The sequence below is a fragment of the Corvus cornix genome, chromosome 1 (genome assembly GCF_000738735.6).
Source record: "Corvus cornix cornix isolate S_Up_H32 chromosome 1, ASM73873v5, whole genome shotgun sequence".
In the NCBI taxonomy this organism is placed as follows: domain Eukaryota; kingdom Metazoa; phylum Chordata; class Aves; order Passeriformes; family Corvidae; genus Corvus; species Corvus cornix.
Genome location: NC_046332.1, coordinates 40,488,964 through 40,508,219, shown reverse-complemented (window position 1 = coordinate 40,508,219; position 19,256 = coordinate 40,488,964). Strand labels below are relative to the sequence as shown.

The following is a 19,256-nucleotide window of genomic DNA, read 5'->3' as shown; positions in this document are numbered from 1 at the left end:
TGAAATCTGTATCTCTTTTCTCATGCTATATAAGATTTCTTTTATTTCTTGCAATATAGTTGTGTCCATGCTTCATTTAAATGATGACTTAAAACTATCTAGTACTCTGAAAATGTTATTGCCAGAAGCCTTGGCTCCCTCTTACCTGTCTCCCACCACACCAAGAGACATTTGGCAAGAAGAGTACCTCTGCTTGTACCTCAGCCTTTCATGGCACAAGTGAGATACTAACCGGAACTTTACACAAGTGCTGCGTTTCAGCTAATAGAAACACAAGTGAAGAGCTGTTGAATCAGATGTAGTGGCAATCATACTGCCACCAAATGTAGCATCATAGAAGTCATACAATCATTTAGGCTGGAAAAGACCTCCAAGATCATCAAATTTAACCTTTGACCAAACACCACCATGTCAACTAAACCACAGCACTAAGTGCTACGTCATTTCTTAAATACTTTCAGGGTTGGCCACTCCATCACTTCCCTGGTAGGTCTGTTCCAATGCTTGACAAGCCTTTCAGTGAAGAAACTCTTCCTGATGTCCAACCTGAACCTCCCCTGACAAAGCCTGAAGAAGCTTGCATACAGTCTGCAAAATATTTACACAGAAATGTCCCTTTTTTATACCTTAATACTGGTATTCATTCATTGCAGTTACACAGTGAAAAACACCTGAAACTTGACCAGTTTGTCCTCTGGTGAGTGTAACTGACTGTTCCTCTGTAACTTCTTACTCAGAATCCCATGTCATTCCTACTGGCAATCTATGTGCAGGGAGCTTTTGTTAAGCTCTCCCTGGCAGGGAACAAGTAACATAGGCCTATGGAAAATGCAGCACCTGTGCAAGAATATACTAAGGATAGATTTCTTAACATTACAGACTTCAGAACTACTACAGATCCTCAAGAACAGATGCACCTTAACTGTGGATTAACTTACTGAACCAGTCTCATGTAAATATTTTTGAGGAACCAAGGGACACAGAAGTTATTTACGAAGTCTGTTGCAGTAGTGGAACTGTTAACAACTTAAGCTTTTATAAAGTTTCAATACTCCTTACTGGTACAGTCAGTAAGTAAAAAAGTGGTGGCCCAAATGGATGAGAATGAATGAAGTGAAACTTTTTAATTACATCTAAATAAAAATGAGTAAGCATTCTAAGCAGCAACTAATTATACATATAAGTCCCCGCTGTTAAACAGTAAGCCATATGGTAAGTATATTGCTTCTCCCAGGAATATTAGCTTGTTTCTATTCCAGAAAACCTAACAAAGTTTCAGTGGTTTTGGCAGCATAAGCAGTGGCTGACTTTAAAGCAATGACCACAGTTTCATGCATATGAAAAAAGCCAAGTGATGGTTTTGATCTTCTATCCTTGACTGAATTACATTTTTTATAGGAGGAGAGAAAAGACTGTATTTACTGTTTCCCAACCTTACTAATCATCTTGCAAGCAAACGAGATGAACTTCATATAATGAACTTTTGAGTTTCAAAGTAGACTAAATTTAGATTAGAATATAAAGTCTACTTTAAATGATGTTGAACACTGTATGCAATGCAAGACTTGCCTATAACCAAACATCCTTCCTCATCTGAGAAGTGAGGAATGCAGTCAGTCAACAGTGCTGCTGTGACTCATAGAGGTTAAAAAGCTGATGCTTATGATCATTGGAATACAGTTCCTACAGGGTATTATTCAGGGAAAGTTAAAAGATGACATAGAAAGGAAGATAACCAGTATGCAATGACAAACTTACTGTCAGGATCTGCTAGACATGGTGTGTATCTTCCTTTGGGTTTGCGAGAACCTGTGGAGAGACAAATTGCTCTTGTTCTTCTTGAACTTGATCGGGACTGAGGCTGGGGAAGAGGAATATTGGGGTCTGGTGCAGTGTGAAATATCTGCATGATTAAAAAAAAGAGAAGGGAAAAAATGACATTAAACAGTAGAGGTACTCTTACACTTTCATTATTAATCAATTTGTTTTCCTCACCCCTGTGCTTGAAATTAACACTACAATTGTCTCATACATTGCAAAAGAGTAAAGGCACAGAATATAAGCTTTGCTTTGATCTCATTTTACAACTCAAGAAGCACAATACTGAGCTGTACTTAATACCTATATTAATTTGTTGAAATAGATTTATTTACTATCTCTTGTTAAGAAGGGCTTAACAGTTGAAATTGTAAAACAAAATAGGTGCCTACTAATGACTCTTCTCTAAGAAGTAATATATTTTTTTAAAAATACTATGAAAAAGTTGATTTTTTTTTGTCTATGTTCCAGTGAAAGTTTTTATATATCACAGAAATATGTCACAGTCATAACTTATTACAATCAAATTTGGATTTCAGAAAGTTTTATTTGGCCAAACAAGTCAAGTTTAATGAGGAACAACTTTACATTTTAATGCAATTCCTTGTTCTTTTCTTTTACATCACTGCCACCACTGGTCAATTTTGCACTTCATTGCTGCAGAAAAAACTCAGTTTTTTACCATGCTATGCCAGAAGACATCTCTGAAAGGATTTCTGGGCCCTCTAGCTATAGGGCATTCTCAAAAGAATATGCAGTGAACCATGAAAAGACACCTTTGTGCCATTCATATAAGTCGAAGAAAGCAAATGTACTTCCACAGTAGGAAATACTTTGGTGGGCATCTTGAGATGCTCTTGGAGTACATTAAAACTGTATTAAGCACTAGCAAGTAGCAGATCAATATAAAAATATGTCTGTAGACAGAGAAATAGAGAAAGGGTGACTTTGTTGTGCAGTCATAGTCATTGTGCTGAATGAGCTCTAATTTTCTGGAGGGGAAATTCAGTGTTGGAAAAATGTAATATATATATATATGTTTTGTAATCAGAGCAAAGAAGGCTATCAGGATCATAGCCATTTTGAGGAGTCCCTATGAAATAGAACTGATGATACCAAGCTGTATGGTCAGCACTTACTGATTAACCAGTGCAGGGGTTCCTGGTATTGACTGGGAACTGCCCCTTAGGTCAGTAATGTGTAATGAAAGAAACTCAAAGCTTTTTCACTTTGTTTTGTCAGTCATCAGAGGAGATGGCATAGCTCAACTAAGATGTCCAGAATAAAATTGCTTTTGACTATCAAGTAAATGAGGTCTTGACTGTTTGGCAGAATTCTGAAATCAAATAGTTTAAAATTAAAACAAAAAATCTGAGGAGGCCTTTCAGTGAAGTTGATACCAGCAATGGTGGTGACTGAAAGTATTTAAGATTTCCTGCTCAAGTCCTTCTCAACTCTTCTGGTGACTAATCTCCACTATGCAGCTGACATGTCCCTAAGGACAGCAGTCGTCAAAAACACTCTGACCTGATGCACTCAGGGGAGAATCTGTGCATTTACCCAGAATGAACCTTCATACAATGGTAGCAAGAAAGAGCTGGAGCAGCCAGGAGCGATGTTATGACCTTCTCTTTATGTTTCTAGATTCAGGAAGTAATCTTCAGAAAGCAGCTGAAGATTGAGAGCAATGCCTTCAAAGCATGGGAGATTATGTCTTGGATCTGTACCTTGCACAGCCACAGAAGACTTGCTAGGAATACAGACCCATAGCATGGAGTGGGAAGAAGGTATTAATTCTATTAATGACCTACAAATGTTGGACTCTTTATTCTTAAGAACTTAATGATGGTAATGAGAATGAGATCTCAGTTCCACTTCATAACAAAACAGATAATTTCTTTCTACCTTTTCATAATGCTCTATCAGAATTTCAACGACGATATTCTGAAACTTAATGTTCATCATAGCAGCCACGGTTTCTTCTTGTGCTCTCATCAGAGTTGGTCCAAAGATAACACCAAGGTTGGATACAGTCATTAGATTTTGCTGACTGTGCAATGATACCCTTTAAATGAACACAAACAATATGCGATTTAATTGCTGTGCTAAACTACAATTTTAACAGGCAAAAACTTGCTAAGACTACTACTTTTACAAGATCCCAAGTTCATGCCTCCCTTTTAAATAAGTTTTTAAAACTTTCACTTTCACTAGAGTTCAAATACAATGTAGTACAACTACTATATTTCCATTAAGGCTCTTATCCTGCATTAACTTCATGGATAATGAGTATGTCTTCCTAGAGTAGTATTTTGGTTCCTGATATACGTGACAGGGAAAGGCAACTGTATTTGGAGTTCTACACAGAGAGATTCAGACCACCTAAAGCTCAGAAGTCTTAGGGCAAGCACCTATCTCTCTCCAATGATTACACAGGACCTTAAATACTTTTGACTGGATTGATTGAAAATGCTGTGTGGTAACAGAGGTCAACCACAAACCTTAGTTTTCATGTAAAGCAATGAAGCTTAGTTACTGAAAACATTTAATTTTCAATAGGATCTCTTTGTCAATAATAATAATAATAATAATAAACACAGGATCAATGGATTCAGTGAAATTATTGTTTCTGTACAATATATAACATTAGATGATCATAATGACATCTAGCTTTAAAATATATTAACCTTTTACTTCTGTATATTCTGTTATCACTTACTTTACCTTTTCTGTTTTTTTTTTTTAAAGTAGAATTTAAAAACTAGGTTTTCCCAATAATTTATCAGATAGTTAAATCTCAATCAGTAATACTCAACACCCCTTTCCTCTCCTTACTACTAAGATTTGCCAAATAAAAACTGTATCAAAACAGATCCTTTGAAACAACTGCCAGTGATTCCCCAGTCACAGCTGTCCTATTGCCTCATGTCTGATGAATATTATGACAAAGTAAGATTTTAACATCACCTTAATGCCTAATTTTATTGAGTCTGTACCAAATGGGACTTAGGCACTGGTTTACATTTTCCTCTTCCGTCTCACTGCCATCTGCTACCATGGTCAAGCTGAGCATTTTTAGCCATTTCCTACACAATTAAAGTAACTCTTGCACCTTTTAAAATTAAGACATAGTAAAATCTATAAAACATTCCCATCATATTTGGGACAGGAAGATTTTAGCACCCCATTTACATCAAGAAGCAGGAGAAGTATAGGAAAGGGTTTTGTGTAAGAGGCAGCATGATTATAAACTGCAGGAAAACAAATGCCAATCTTCTTACAAGTTTCTTATACTACTTCAATAAGTTATCCCAAAACTTTCCAAAATGTTACCTCAGACAGACACACTGGCAGAGATCATTACTTGGAAGCCATATCATGAAAATGACTCTTTTGTTAAAACACATTTTTAGCTTATTTTAACTTTCTCTGAAACAGATCTTATGTTTATCTTAGATGAGTAAGGGTCTTTTGGGAAGTCCACTGGTATTTAAATGAAACTGGAATGTTGAATAACTCAGCCCTAGATATGCTAGAAAAAACTTAAAAAACCTCTCCCTTTGCAATGTTACTCTGCACGGTAACCGTAGAGGTCTGTTACACAAACATTAAAATCTTATAGCGTAAGAGAGAAGGTAGTGTTTGTCTGGTGTTTAGGTTTCCTTGGCTACAAATTTGGTAGCTTGGTTAATAAAAGAAATGGTGAATTTAACAACACTGCAACCAGAAAGGGCTTTCTACAAAGCATTTCAAAGGCTTGATTTCTTGCAAAAGAGAAAGAACCCAGGGCTGTAAATGGATCACTTTGATAGCCACTTTCCCCTGACCTACTCCTACTGGTGCTGAGCTACAGCACAGACACAAGCTAAGGTAATCATGCATTTCAGGTAGCTGTAGGGCATTCACTGAGGTGCTGCTGCTTTCTCCTCAAAATCTCTTTCTTTGATGTATCACCAGCAAATTTGTGATACTGCCAGACTGCAGACTCCCAACTACCTACCACAGAAAAGTATTGTGTTGTTAAATCATACCAAAGAATGATTCATTCTTTAGAGGAGACATAATTTGACTAGGTGTGTTTAAAAACCAAAAAATGAGTTACCCTCGTGAAAGTAACACCAAACTTGCCATGTTTGCCTAGCTACTGACTATGTATCCATGCAGTATCACCTCTCTGCAGGGTGCTTTTCAGGATTTGCCAGTTTTGTTTGTTTGTTTGTTTGTAGTATGATCTACATCCCACATCATCTAGATCCTATTTAAATTTACACAGGAACACAGGCTAGGAAAAGATGTAAAGACCCTATGAGTTAAACCAAGAAAAAATAATATTATCCTTATTTTATAACCCAGAGCTACAATATTTTCACTTTTCTGCAAAAGCATTTATAAAGGAACTGAATAGCTAAAAGAAATACAGGGAAAGGAATAAGCACTTTGAAATTGGATTTTCAACAAAAGAATGAAGAAAACAGGAGGTTGGATTTTTTCCCCCCCAAGTTTTCCTATTTTCATAAAATTAGGCACTTTACTTGCCATTTATTTGTTCCTTGAAAAATCTCCACACAGTGGTAGGAAAAAGATGAGGGAGGAAGATGGCTAATACACTCAAGACTAATTTTAAATTCAGTCTCATTAGAATTGCTAGCATAAACAACAGCTGGCAAATTATATGGAAATTAGAAGGGGTGAATTGAATGTTGGAAAGAAAAGTACTGAAGGCACTCAGTGTAAAACTAAGATTTTATCTATATGAAATGAGAATCATAACGAAGATGAGAAAAGCAAGAGTTAAAGAGAACAATTAAAGAAGGGAATACTACAGGTATGCTTTTCTTTGGAATTGCATCTGAGATGACACTGAGAATAGGGAGGCCAGGAAAAGAGGTCATGAAAGTAATGCTTGCCTTACAGTAATTCCACTGACAAATAAGTCAGTTCCTATGCTTCTATCTCTCTAATATTGGGGCTTCCAGACCAGCAGCTTTTACAAAATTGTTAATCCTTCACTAAATGCTTTCACTTGCCTGAGGGTTACAAGGGAGTAGGTATTGTATTTTTTAGTTAATTAAACTCTTCCGTGCGTAAAAAAACTTATGAAACTTTTTTCCATCTGGTTCTCTGTGTCAGCCCAAGGATAACGAGAGGCAAGGTCTGCCTAATCAGGTTTTGCAACGAAAGCATTTACAGCAGCTTGCTATAATGTTAGTTCTCCAGGTGCTAATGACATAACGGGCTAAAGAAATTTTCAAAGTTCTCATTTCTATAACAGGAAGCAAAACTGTACTAGGCCCTACTGTAGACAGCTTATTGCAGCCTTATCAAGCTGTGATGAGAAAAGCAAAACACCTGGGACATAGTGAATTGAATGAAAACCACAAGGAGTCCTCTCATGTCTTCCACGTCTTAGTCACGTGAGCATTATCTGAACAACTACTGTTTCACTATTCACATTCCCAGATGACTGATAAATGTACTAAAAAGTATACAGCATCCTAAATCAGAAGGAATAATACGTATTAAAAAGTATTCAGCAAATACTAGTGAAAACTAACCAAAGACGTACAGAAACTTATACAAATAACATTTAATGCAGAAACAGGATGAAGTAAAATGCAGTAACAGTATGTAATCACAACTAGTGATACAGAGAGACATAAGAGAATAAAAACTTGTATTTTTTTATCTCGCAGCGCATGCCAAGTGTAATTCTGTAAAGACAAAAGGTTACCAATTTAAAGAAATGCCAAATCTTTTCCATCTAACAATTAAAAATCAAGGTAATATTAAGGGAGATTCAAAAGTTGGATATCTATATAGATAACAAAAATATAAATAATAATACTTAAAATTAGTGCTTTTGAGTGATACAACACTTCAGACTTGTTAGAGAGAAAAATAATATCAAACATGAAGAACAAGAATTATCATATTGTCTATCTCAGTCTGTCTCATTTCTAATCTATCTCATTCCTGAAACACTCTGGAACTTTGATACAGATTCAAACCAGCGTTTTCCATCAATCTTGGCACAGTTTTAGATGTTTCTTAAATTTATTTGGTTACAAATCCCTGTAGTAAGAACATGAATGAAAACATTGACTAGGTTTATTTTATAAACCTAGTTGGCCATCTTGGTGACACTTTATGATGTTTTTATTTTGTTTCTACAAAGAATATTATTCCAGTTAAGTTGAACAGCATTTTAGAAATCAAATGTAATTTCAAGTGTCGTTGTTTCAACACAGAGAATGGATTAAGCAACACTGACAAATTTAAAACAGAAATGATATCTTACAACGATATCAAAGAGAAAAATAAAAGAATAATTACTTGACCAAGTGCTTAATAAGGATGTCCAGCATCTCTCTGTTCTTCTCTGGTAATTTATGCACAAGCGCATGCACCGCCTCAACTCTGTAGTTCTGATCATCTGACTCTATTGAACAGAAAACAAATTGTTGATAAATCAGAACATGTGCTAAGAAGTGACAACTAATGGCATCAGTGCCTGTATGCGAACACAAACATGCATTAAGAGAAGCCAAACAAAATCAGCTTTCAAATCATCAGGAAAATTTGATTATATTTATTAGACTGTGAAATCGGTATTTCAAGTATCGCCTAAAGCAATTCCTATCAATACTGGAGCCAACAAATTAATGGCAATATTGACCCGATGTGTCACTTCAGTGGAGTCTAAGATTTAATCTAAGAAATATAGATTAAAATAGCTAAAATTATTTAGTGTCTTTTATTCTTATCAAGACAAGAGAAAACAGAGAAATACATTCAAATTCGAAACTGAAGTCATTAGAAAAACAATCTCTGCTACCTTTGTATCCAATTACTCCATTTGTGAAAGGAGCTCATTTTTGCCCTTTCTGATTTCTCAAGGCAAGCTAGGAAAATAAAGGTCCCTGGATGAGAGGGATGAATGTTACAAAAGAATTATCAGCCTATATAAAACAAGCAAACATCTAAATGAGGGTTCAAAACTTCATGCAGAAGGCAGTCACACAGAAACACTAAAAAGATGAAAACAAACCACTGAATAGCTTCATCTAGTGTGACTTCTCTGTTTTGAGGGCTGTACCGCTGCATATTAGAGCAAGGAGAAAAGTAAAGATAGTGACTGAGGAGATTAGAGGTGAGAAACAATATTACTTTCATGAAAGTGTATTTATCATTTTACTTTTTACTTACTAACAGCAACAATGAAATCTTTGTGCAGCTTGAAAGTCATCAGTGGTTCTGAAAGACATCTGGGTGTAAAAAAACCAAAAAGGATATTTAAAACAGAATCAAAATCTAAGTTTTATGAGTGTGATTATGACAGCCCTCAACATCTGCACAATATTCTACTGGTCCTAGGAAATCCAATTCAGTGATGACTGATAACAAGTAGCATACAACTCAGTCATGTACACAGTCTGAAAATCAGTTTAATCTGGTGTCACCATGTAAGTTAATAAGGAAAATGTTACTTCAGCACAGAGCCTTAATGTTTCCTGTCTTACATATTGTAGGACAGGAATAAATTCAGCTGCAGACATGGTATAGTGGGCTGCAGAAGCAACCTTTTGCCCAAGAAAGTCAAAAATACAATGAAATTTGGGACTGAAATTCTGATCTGAGAGATCTTAAAAGAGTCATTCTCTGAAAGGCAGACTGTGAGTTGCCTTACAGACACAAACAGCTACTGCTTGCTAGCTCATGTCCTAATTTCACACACACAGTAGCTACAATGACTTGTGCTTCTGAAGATACATTATAAATTTCTTCAATCAAAGCCAGTCTTTTCAATGAAATGTACATGAGCATTCTGCTATAAACTCTAGGCATGTTTTCCAGGTTAATAGGGATTTCTGATGCTGCTCTTTGTTAGTGAATTGTTTAGGAAATCCAGATTTTTAGAAGGCACAGAACACCCACCATCTGGGCTGGACGCTTTTTATTATGTCTCTTTTGAACATTATATATTGCAATCCGAAAGTGTTATCTCAGAAGTACCATAACTTCTGAATATTCCGTCTCTTATCAGCAAAAATGACAGGAGGGATGTTTTATTTGTGAAGATATTAAGAGCATAAGATAAAAACCCATGCTTTTGCTGGGACTTTTATTCAACCATAATGTCATGAAATCTTATGGCATACAACTTAATGGATTTGCAAACAAAAGACTGAGCACAACATGCTTTGTGGTTAACACAAAAAATTTAAATACAAACATGCAATTAATTGAATTTAGAACTATATAAGGCAGGATTAGCTTAAAAAGGTAGAAGGTATGTATTATTATACATAATCATGGGAATATTAAGCAGGATAATAAAATACTCAATTATTACCATAGCAATGGATACAAGAAATGTAATATGATATTAACAAGCCAAAGATTATTGGGCCAGAAAAGGAATACTGAGACTGTGTGGGATCATACTTACCTGAGGTAGTTTTTTAGTCCACTTGTTATTGTTTTATTGTCCCAAAGCTCCATATCAATATCCATATCAGGAGGAGATTTAGGGGCTGGTAGAAATTTGAATTAGGATTTTGTTACAGTTTGACTAACACATTAACCAGAAAAGTAGCAAAACAAAAGCTACTAGATCAGCCATTTAGCTCAACTGATTATTTATTAGCTAGACTAATCACCAATCTGATCAATTTAAATTTTTTCATCTCTGCCAAAGTACTAATAAAAATAAATTCAGTGCTCATGGTTAGTAACTGTAAACATTAACTATATGCACTGTATCAAAGGGTTAAGTAAGCCCAAATCCACAGAGAATTACTAATGCATTTGTCTTAGACATGCAAACACAGGCATCAGAGAGCTCAATTAGCAAGAAAAGTGGAAGACTGGAATGAGTGTCTATTAAGCTGAGCCATGATGTGTTACGGAACTAAGCTTTGGAGAACTTCTGGAACAAGCCAAATACATATCAATAAATAGAACTTTAAAGCCAGAAGAAAAGCATTTTTATTAGTAATTTGCTCATGTGTAACATGCAGAAGTGAATATTAATGCACACAACCAACTACAGACGAATCACTCATTTTAAGAGTGAAAACTCAATTTAGTGGCAGTAAGTGCACACACAAAACTGTGAATATTATGACACACTCTTCTGAGCACAGCAGTTAAGGCAAAAGGGACCACAGCACACACTGCACACTGACAAAGGTTCACTTGAGATACTTACAAAATATGGTATTCATCAGCTTTTGCACCTTGGAATTTACACCGCCTATTCTGTACAGCCCCAGGATTGTAATACCTACATTGGGAAAACAAGTAAATGAAAATAATGCAAATAATGCAAATAATGAAAATATGGTTATTTCAATACATGCTGATGCTTCCTTGGTGTATGTTTTCAAAACATCTAAATGTATTTATGGAAGACTGTACCATTACATTGTTAAGTACTGCTTTACCCTACTGCACTCTCTTGTGGGATATTAAAAAAATTCATTCCACTGAGTCCACACCATACTATACATTATGCATAATTTTACATTAACAGAACCCTTCTGCATGGAAATGACCCATATTAGCAAACAACAAGGTGATGGCTAGAAAAAGTGTAAAATAAGACCCAAAAGCAGTCTTAAAACACATTACACACCAACAGGTTTATATTGCCTAGATGTCAGTGGAATTACTATGCATCTATGTTTGCTTAGACCATCATCCCTTTCAAATAAGATGTGATTGTCATTTATTTGAAAATAAAAATATATACTGTATACTGTTTTAACACATCAGTTGAGAATTTGTGTTGCCAGTTAAAATTGCCAGGCCTTTTTAAATAGCACAGATAATAATAACAAATAATGTTTCAAGAGTGACATTCAGAATACAGTATTTGATTATTTCAGTCATGATTATTTTATTATTTTTAACTGCTTTTTAAAATCAGCAGGACTTAAATGTCCTCCATTCTCCCCACTTCAAGCCTTACCATTCAAAAATTGTCTACTTTTCCTTTGAAAACAGCATTCCTAAATCTGATCTCACTTTGCTAACCTAGGTGTTTTGTTTCGAAACCCTCTCTGCCCCAGAAAATAATGCAAGCTCTGAGTCAGCAGTGATTCAACAATGGTAACATTGTTGGCTGAGAAACGGGGTTCATGTTGAGCTCAAAGTTGCACAGAGAGACCACTTTTGGATTAGAAGAGATCTGCACACTGACAGTTCAAGAAAAGGCTATCTTATTGTCTGGGAGATGATACAGCCATAACTCTCCATTTAAAACTTACTGTGAGTTGTAAGATACCACCTTATCAGGAGAGTGATTATTCCTCCCTTTTTTTACATTCCCACTATCAAAAATGAGCATTGCTAAACATTAAATGTTACTAAATATTAAAAAAACCTCAAAACCAATGTACAACATGAGTGAATAAAATGATAGGAGTTATACTCTGCAAAAAATCAGCTGTACCAGCAGAGAATGCTGATGTCACTTTTGGGTCTTCAGATTTCACATCTGAAACCAAAGTTGGGAGCTGAGACTCCCTACAGTTGTATCACAGGAAAAGACAAGTCAGTGCACACAAATTAAAGACTAAAGATGTGTGCAATTGTGTATTAAGCTGTCTAATCAACAAGAAATTACAGAAAAAGTTTAAAAACCTCACTTAAATTATATGTTAAGAATTGTTGGAACTGGAGACAACAATTTTGAGTGTAAAGTACATAGATAAAATGTGAAAAGTCCAACCCAAATGATGGATGCCCTTCAAAGCACAGATGTAAAACATGTAGAATTAAAAAAGTAGTATTTTAGAAAAAAAGTCATAGCAATCTAATACCTTATTTCTGATTTAATACACACCTCGTGTTTCTACAGCATGAATACATTTCCTCACGAAGTTGAAACCTGCTTCATTTAAGAACACTATAAAAAAAAAGGGTAATTACTTTCCAACATCAATATACAAAATCTTCTGTTTAACTACATTCACACACTAGTCAAGGAGGGCTGATACACGGTTATCCATAACATTATGATATTTGTTGTGTAATAGGGTCTTTGTACATATATCCTTAGCATTCACAACCCAACTTTATGGTCATTCTGTACCATTAGAAGCTTAATATTCTACTGTCTTTCTCAGCAATCAGCAGCCTCTCTAAAAATACAGTTGGAAGCTGCTGAGCAAAATGCTTTTAAGAGTCCAGGACCTACATTATGACTAGAATATATCCATTGGTTTTAACCCAATAATATTCTTTGTTCCTTGCATATGCACATAATCACTCATAAAATGGTAATGTAAGAAAACAATCCTTGTTATTGAGTTTAATTAGTCATCTTATTTCAAATGAACGTATTTCTCATTAATGTTGCATCTTCAATGCCCACTGCTCTAACTACCTAAATAAAGATCTTTAAACAGCATACTTTAATTAACAGCATTATTGTTATTCGTTAGCATTAAAATAAATGCCATCATACAAAAGAACAGATATAGTGGCTTAAATTTCAGATTTTCAGAGTCTCAAATATACCTCCAATGAAGATGCATATCCAAATTTTACAAATCTCCTTCTCAGACATATTATTTAAATTATTTTTACATCTTTGTGTTAATATAATATGATGTTAATAACCAATGTGTTAATACAGTGTTAATACAATTATGCTTACAAATCTCACAGTACCCTTAAATACACTAGTTTTGTTACTCGGTGTATGTCTAATAGGTGCATATACACCTAAAACTATAAAGATGTGATGGACCAAGGCCAATTGTGTGAGGCTTTACAAGGCCAAGTGCCAGGTCCTGCACTTTGGGTCACAGCAACGCCAGGCAGTGCTACAGGCTGGGGGCAGGGGCTGCAAAACTGCCTGGTGGAAAAGGACCTGGGAGTGCTGTTTGGCAGCAGATGAACGCTAGACAGCAGTGTGCCCAGGTGGCCAAGAAGGCCAATGGCATCCTGGCCTGGATGAGCAATGATGCGGCCAGCAGGACCAGGGCAGTGACCGTCCCCCTGTACTCGGCACTGCTGAGGCCACACCTCCAATCCTGTGTTCAGTTCTGGGCCCCTCACTGCCAGAAAGACATTGAGGGGCTGGAGCGTGTCCAGAGAAGGGCAGCGGAGCTGGGGAAGGGTCTGGAGCACAAGTCCTGTGAGGAGCAGCTGAGGGAACTGGGGGTGTTTAGCCTGGAGAAAAGGAGACTCAGGGGGACCTTATCACTCTCTACAATTGCATGAAAGGAGGGTGTAGCACGGTGGGGATTGGCCTCTTCTCTCAAGTAACAAGCAATAGAACAAGAGGAAATAGCCTCAAGTTGTGCCAGGGGAAGTTTAGATATCCAAGAAAGTTATTTCACAGCAATAGAAATAAAATTAATCTCTTTCTCCCACACGCATATCAAGAAACTGTAACATTACAGAAATCTAGCTACATATGGTAACTCAACATAAAGAGCTTACTTTCTTCCTTCTTGCTAATTATGGCCGGCAGTGTGTATATCTGTAAGAAAAAAAAAAAACAACCAAACAACAACAATGCAATAGGACAGTGTTTGTGCTTTACATCCTTTATTGCCATGTTTGTTAGTAGTTGCAACATGCTATGTACTAGACTGCTGTTAGGGAAATTCCAACCCTGCCTTCCACCATCTCTTGACATTTACTGCTGCAGCACACAGCTGGGTTAACAGCTCTGTGCTACCATAATGCAACCAATGCATTAGAAATCAGACTTACTGAGTCCAAATGGGTTAAATTTCAAAACAGCTAGTGATTATAATTTCTGTACTGGTTCAGTCAAACAAGAAGCATGTAAAAACACTCATCTATTTCATAAAACTGATCAACCATTCTTTTCCTATCAGATACAGGTCTAACATCACCCTCACCCAGTGACTACTTTAAGAGTAGGGAAGAAAACTCAGACAAGCCTGTCTCTCAGTAGCTTTCAACACGTCTTTCTGCTGTCAGCAATGCCTTTTGAGATGGTACTAATTGTTTATTACTCCATGACACTGCACACTGCCCAAAAGACGGCTGTTCTTTACCATTGTAATAACTACCACTTCACATATGTTACCTGAACCATGGATCCTATTAGACAACATGCTATCATATTACCTTAATTATTATTACTTAAAATATCCTAACATAAAATAATGATATATAAACGTAGACTTAAAATAATAGATCTTCTTTTCTACTTTGTATTTATCTTCACTATGTACTTGCATTAGTGTCTCACAAAGAAAAGAATTGTATTTGCTGGTATTGCAACAGAATATCTGACATGTATACTAGCTTCTTTTTTTAATATGTGAGCCAGAAAACTTTAAAATGAAAAGAAAATTTAAAAATATCCTTACTGGTTCCTTTCCATCCATAGCTTCAAGCCAAAGTTTTCGGTTGGATTCTGAAAAAGCTTGTAGTGTGATGATTCCAGGTCTGTCAGAAACACAGACATTCACTGAAGTTACTATTTTTCTCAAACAGTATCCAAATCCAGAATCCGAATGGATAGTGATGTGAAGTGAATATATAAAAGACAGGCAGAAGTTAGAGAAAGTTGATAGCTTCTGACATAACAGAATAATTTTGAGCTAGGTATAACACGTCTGTTTTTTGAAAGTTTGCTAACAGCCATAAAATATTTTTAAAGAGAATAACTACAAAAGTCAGTCTACCATATTTTAACACAGAAATTAATTCAATATTTCTCTTTATTCCCAAGCTTGGAAAAAATACTCCCACAAAGTACTGTGTACCTATACCTTAAATACAGGAAAGCTGTTCTCATGTATCTCATATAATATCCAGGAGTAAGTGGAAAAAAAATGTAGAAAAAACCCCGTGCTACTATACATTTCTGAAAGCAATAGAAATTTGTACAGAATATGCTTATTAACAAGTATTTATAAAAATATTTATGATCTGTTTCTAAAAGGGTAGTGAGTTTTGCTACGCATTCCATAAGAATCCATGTTGTATCTGAATGCAAACATAACGTAGTAAAGACAACACAAATGCTTTGTATTCAACTTAATTAAGAAAACCAGGTTTGAACAAAGAAGTATTAAGTCTTGAAAGCCTACTTGATAGGCTAAATACACTGATAAACATGTGTTCCTATTATAGGTGTAATTATCATATATTGGTTGCAATTATTTTCAAATTCTTAATACAACGGAAACAAACCTCTCAAATACTTCAATATCAAAACAGAAACGTTTGTCAATTGAATCTGTCTTTCTTCTGATGCAAGATTTCAGCTTGAACATTTCTGGTGAGCTTGTGACAAGGCCATTCTACAAAACAAAATAAAATGAAATTAGCACAGGCAGTATGCTTATGCCCCTTGGCTGCATCTTAAATTTAACTGCATGAACAGTCCAAAGAACATGTCTTAACACAGGGTATACAATTATTTACTAATAGATACAATATTTGTTCTGTATATTAAGACTACAGTTAATAGCTTTCTGTCATATATTTGTTTTTAAATCATTATATTTCAGAAAATTCCCTAAATTCAAATCTTAAAAACACCTGTGTATATAACTTGATTACATGCATGTTAGGATGAAGATCATGTAATTCTGGCAACTCTCATACGCAGATAAAAAGATTTCTGAAGAATAAAATCAACTCCTAATTCTGACCACCGTGATCGTGAGACCTCACTGTAACATTGGCAAGGCTGACACAACTGGGGATTCTGAGGAATGGGAGGAAGCAAATGTCACTCCTGTCTTCAAAGAGAGCAAGGAGAAGGATATAGAATCATAGAACCTTTTAGGTTGGAAAAGGTCACAATTAAACCATCTACACGTCTTTTAAATACCTCCAGGGTTGGTGACTCAACCACTTCTCTGGCAGATTGTTCCAATGGTTGACAACCTTCTTGGTGAACAAATTTTTTGTAATACCTACCTCCCCTAATGCAACTTGAGGCCATTTCCTCTCATCTTATGGGGAACTATAGGCCGGTCTGCATCACCTTTATCCCTGGGAAGGTCATGAAGTGAATAATCATGGAAAGCATTTCCAAACATTTAAAGGGCAGAAGGTGACTGGAAGCATTCAGCATGAATTTAATAAAGGAAAAATCACACAGGATCAGCCTGACAGCCCTCTCCAATGTGATGGATGGCTCAGTGCATGATGGAAGAACAATGAATATTGTTTATCTCAACTTTAGCCAGGCTTTCGACACTACATCCTACTACATCCTCATAGATCAGTACAGGTGAAGTAGGGGCAATGTGGTGAGGCGGACTGAGAACTGCCTGAACTGCTGAGCTCACAGCAGAAGTCCAGCTGCAGCCAGGCACTAGTGGTATGCCCAAGGGGTTAATACTGTTCAGCATGAATAGAAATAAGTCCAGGCACCAGGACAGGCTGAGGCTGACAGGATGGAGAGCAGATTGGCAGAAAAGGAATTACAGGTTCTGGCAGGCAAAAAGTTGATCATGAGCCAGCAATGTGACCTTGCTGCAAACCACCAGCCTCCTGGGATGCATCAGGCAGGGTACTGCCTGCAAGTGGAGGAAGGTGATCCTCACCCTGCATTCAGCACTGGTGAGGTACACTTGGAATGCTGTGTCCAGTGCTGGGCTCTCTGGTACGAGAGGCAGTGATGTGCTAGGGACAAGTCCAGGCTACCAAGGTCATTGAGGGCTTAGTGCACAACTACCTGAAAGGAGGCTTTAGTGAGGTGGTCTCTTCTGCCATGTCTTAAGTGAAAGGACATGAGGGAGAAGCCTTAAGTTGTGCCAGGGGAGGCTCAGATTAGATATTAAAAATAAAATTTTCACTGAAAGGGTGGCCAGGCATTGGAGTAAGTTGCCCAGGGAGGTGGTGGAGTCACCATCTCTGGAAGTGTCCAAGAGGAGCCTGGATGTGGCACTTGGGGATATGGTTTAGGGGTGATTATGGTGGTGCTACACTGACGGTTGGACAGATGCTCTTGAAGGTCTCCTCCAACCTTGACGATCCTGTGATCTGTCATATGAGGAGAAGTTGAGAGAGCTGGGACTGTACGACCTGGAGAAGAGGGATCATATCAGTGACTGATCCTTATGGGAATACCTCATGGGAAGACGTAAAGAAGACTGAGTCAGATTCTTCCCAGTGGTGCCCAGTGGAAGGGCAAGAGGCAATGGGCACAAACACAAATACAAGTAATTCCATTTGAACTTAAGAGAAAGCTTTTTTATGGTGGTCAAACACTGGAACAGGTTGCTCATAGAGGGCTCTATCCCTGGAGATATCGAAAACCTGACTGGATCCAGACCTCACCAACCTGTTCTGGTTAACCCTGCATTGAGTTTATACTAGAGATATCCAGAGCCTCCTTCCAAACCTCATCCATTCTATGATTCTGTGCAAATGTGATAAATTTCCTATGCATTTACAATAACCACATTAGAGAAATTATTTAATATGTGGTTTAAATATGTTTTAAAAGAAATATTAAATATTTATCCATGCTATATATATAATACGTGCACTGCTTCATCAATGAAAACAGCCTTATGCTGATGCCTTTTCCTGGTCTTAAAATCAAGAGTCATACACGGTTAGAAGGGGAAAAGGGATTTTACCTTGGTGTTTATTTTAAGGATCCTTAGGTGCACATGTCCAGGTAGAATGCACCTCAGTGCACACCACAATGCACACCCCCAAAAGATCGGGTATAACATTATAGGTTTACTAATTAGCATATCTATCAAAGATTCCCCAATGAGAGGCTCAAGTGAGCCCTTCTCCTCGAGGAACCTTCCCCTGGATGGTTCTATCTTAGTTTACAGAATGTGTTCTGGAGAGGATTTTGGGGTCTGGGGCACACTATCCTCTACCTATGAAGCTTCTAAAATGTTTAGTCTCTCAGCTTGACAAGTCCAAGGATGTAGGCAAAAAGCACTAAGAATACAGAAGTTGTAAAAAGGTATAATAGAGGTATAAGAGAAAAGGCAAAAAATCATCATGGCATCAATGCTGTTTGCATTTTTTTCTTTTAGCAGTTCTTAAATGCTTAATATAAAAGATGGAATACACAGCTCATTTATGTGTTCATGTACACGCAACTCACCACTTTTCCACCAGATTTTGTTTCAGCTATACTCATTGTAAAAGTTTTTGTTCCTTTGTCATAAGTGCAGTAATGTTTTACCCATGTAAATCCAAGGGGTCCTAGAATGAAGAGAGATAGTATTAAAAGTAACAGTCATTTTATCACTATTATAGTTGGAATTAGGTAAGAGTAGAAAAATGAAACATAGCAGCACCCACATACAGCCTACTCATTATTTAATCTGAACATGTTTTTCAGGTATAATTTTCAAATATTGCGGCTTGATAAGGTTGCCCAACAAAGTTCCAGCAGACTGAGTTTCTTTGGCAACTGGATGGGTAACAGCATTCTATTATGGTAACAAGGCAGG

General features: G+C 36.6%; 1 protein-coding gene across 2 annotated transcripts in view; it reads right to left on the bottom strand.

The window, feature by feature from the left end:
* Positions 1-19,256, bottom strand: part of ARHGAP42 (Rho GTPase activating protein 42) — a 148,108-nt gene that overhangs the window by 14,643 nt on the left and 114,209 nt on the right. For both annotated transcript variants that reach the window (XM_039563766.1, XM_039563770.1), the window contains 11 exons: positions 18,905-19,005; positions 16,009-16,118; positions 15,180-15,258; positions 14,275-14,314; positions 12,668-12,730; positions 11,030-11,104; positions 10,268-10,352; positions 9,025-9,083; positions 8,152-8,257; positions 3,724-3,883; positions 1,759-1,903 (listed from right to left, as the gene is read on the bottom strand). In XM_039563766.1, the coding sequence (XP_039419700.1) occupies positions 1,759-1,903; positions 3,724-3,883; positions 8,152-8,257; positions 9,025-9,083; positions 10,268-10,352; positions 11,030-11,104; positions 12,668-12,730; positions 14,275-14,314; positions 15,180-15,258; positions 16,009-16,118; positions 18,905-19,005 (1,023 nt within the window). The remainder of the gene's footprint in view (positions 1-1,758; positions 1,904-3,723; positions 3,884-8,151; positions 8,258-9,024; positions 9,084-10,267; positions 10,353-11,029; positions 11,105-12,667; positions 12,731-14,274; positions 14,315-15,179; positions 15,259-16,008; positions 16,119-18,904; positions 19,006-19,256) is intronic.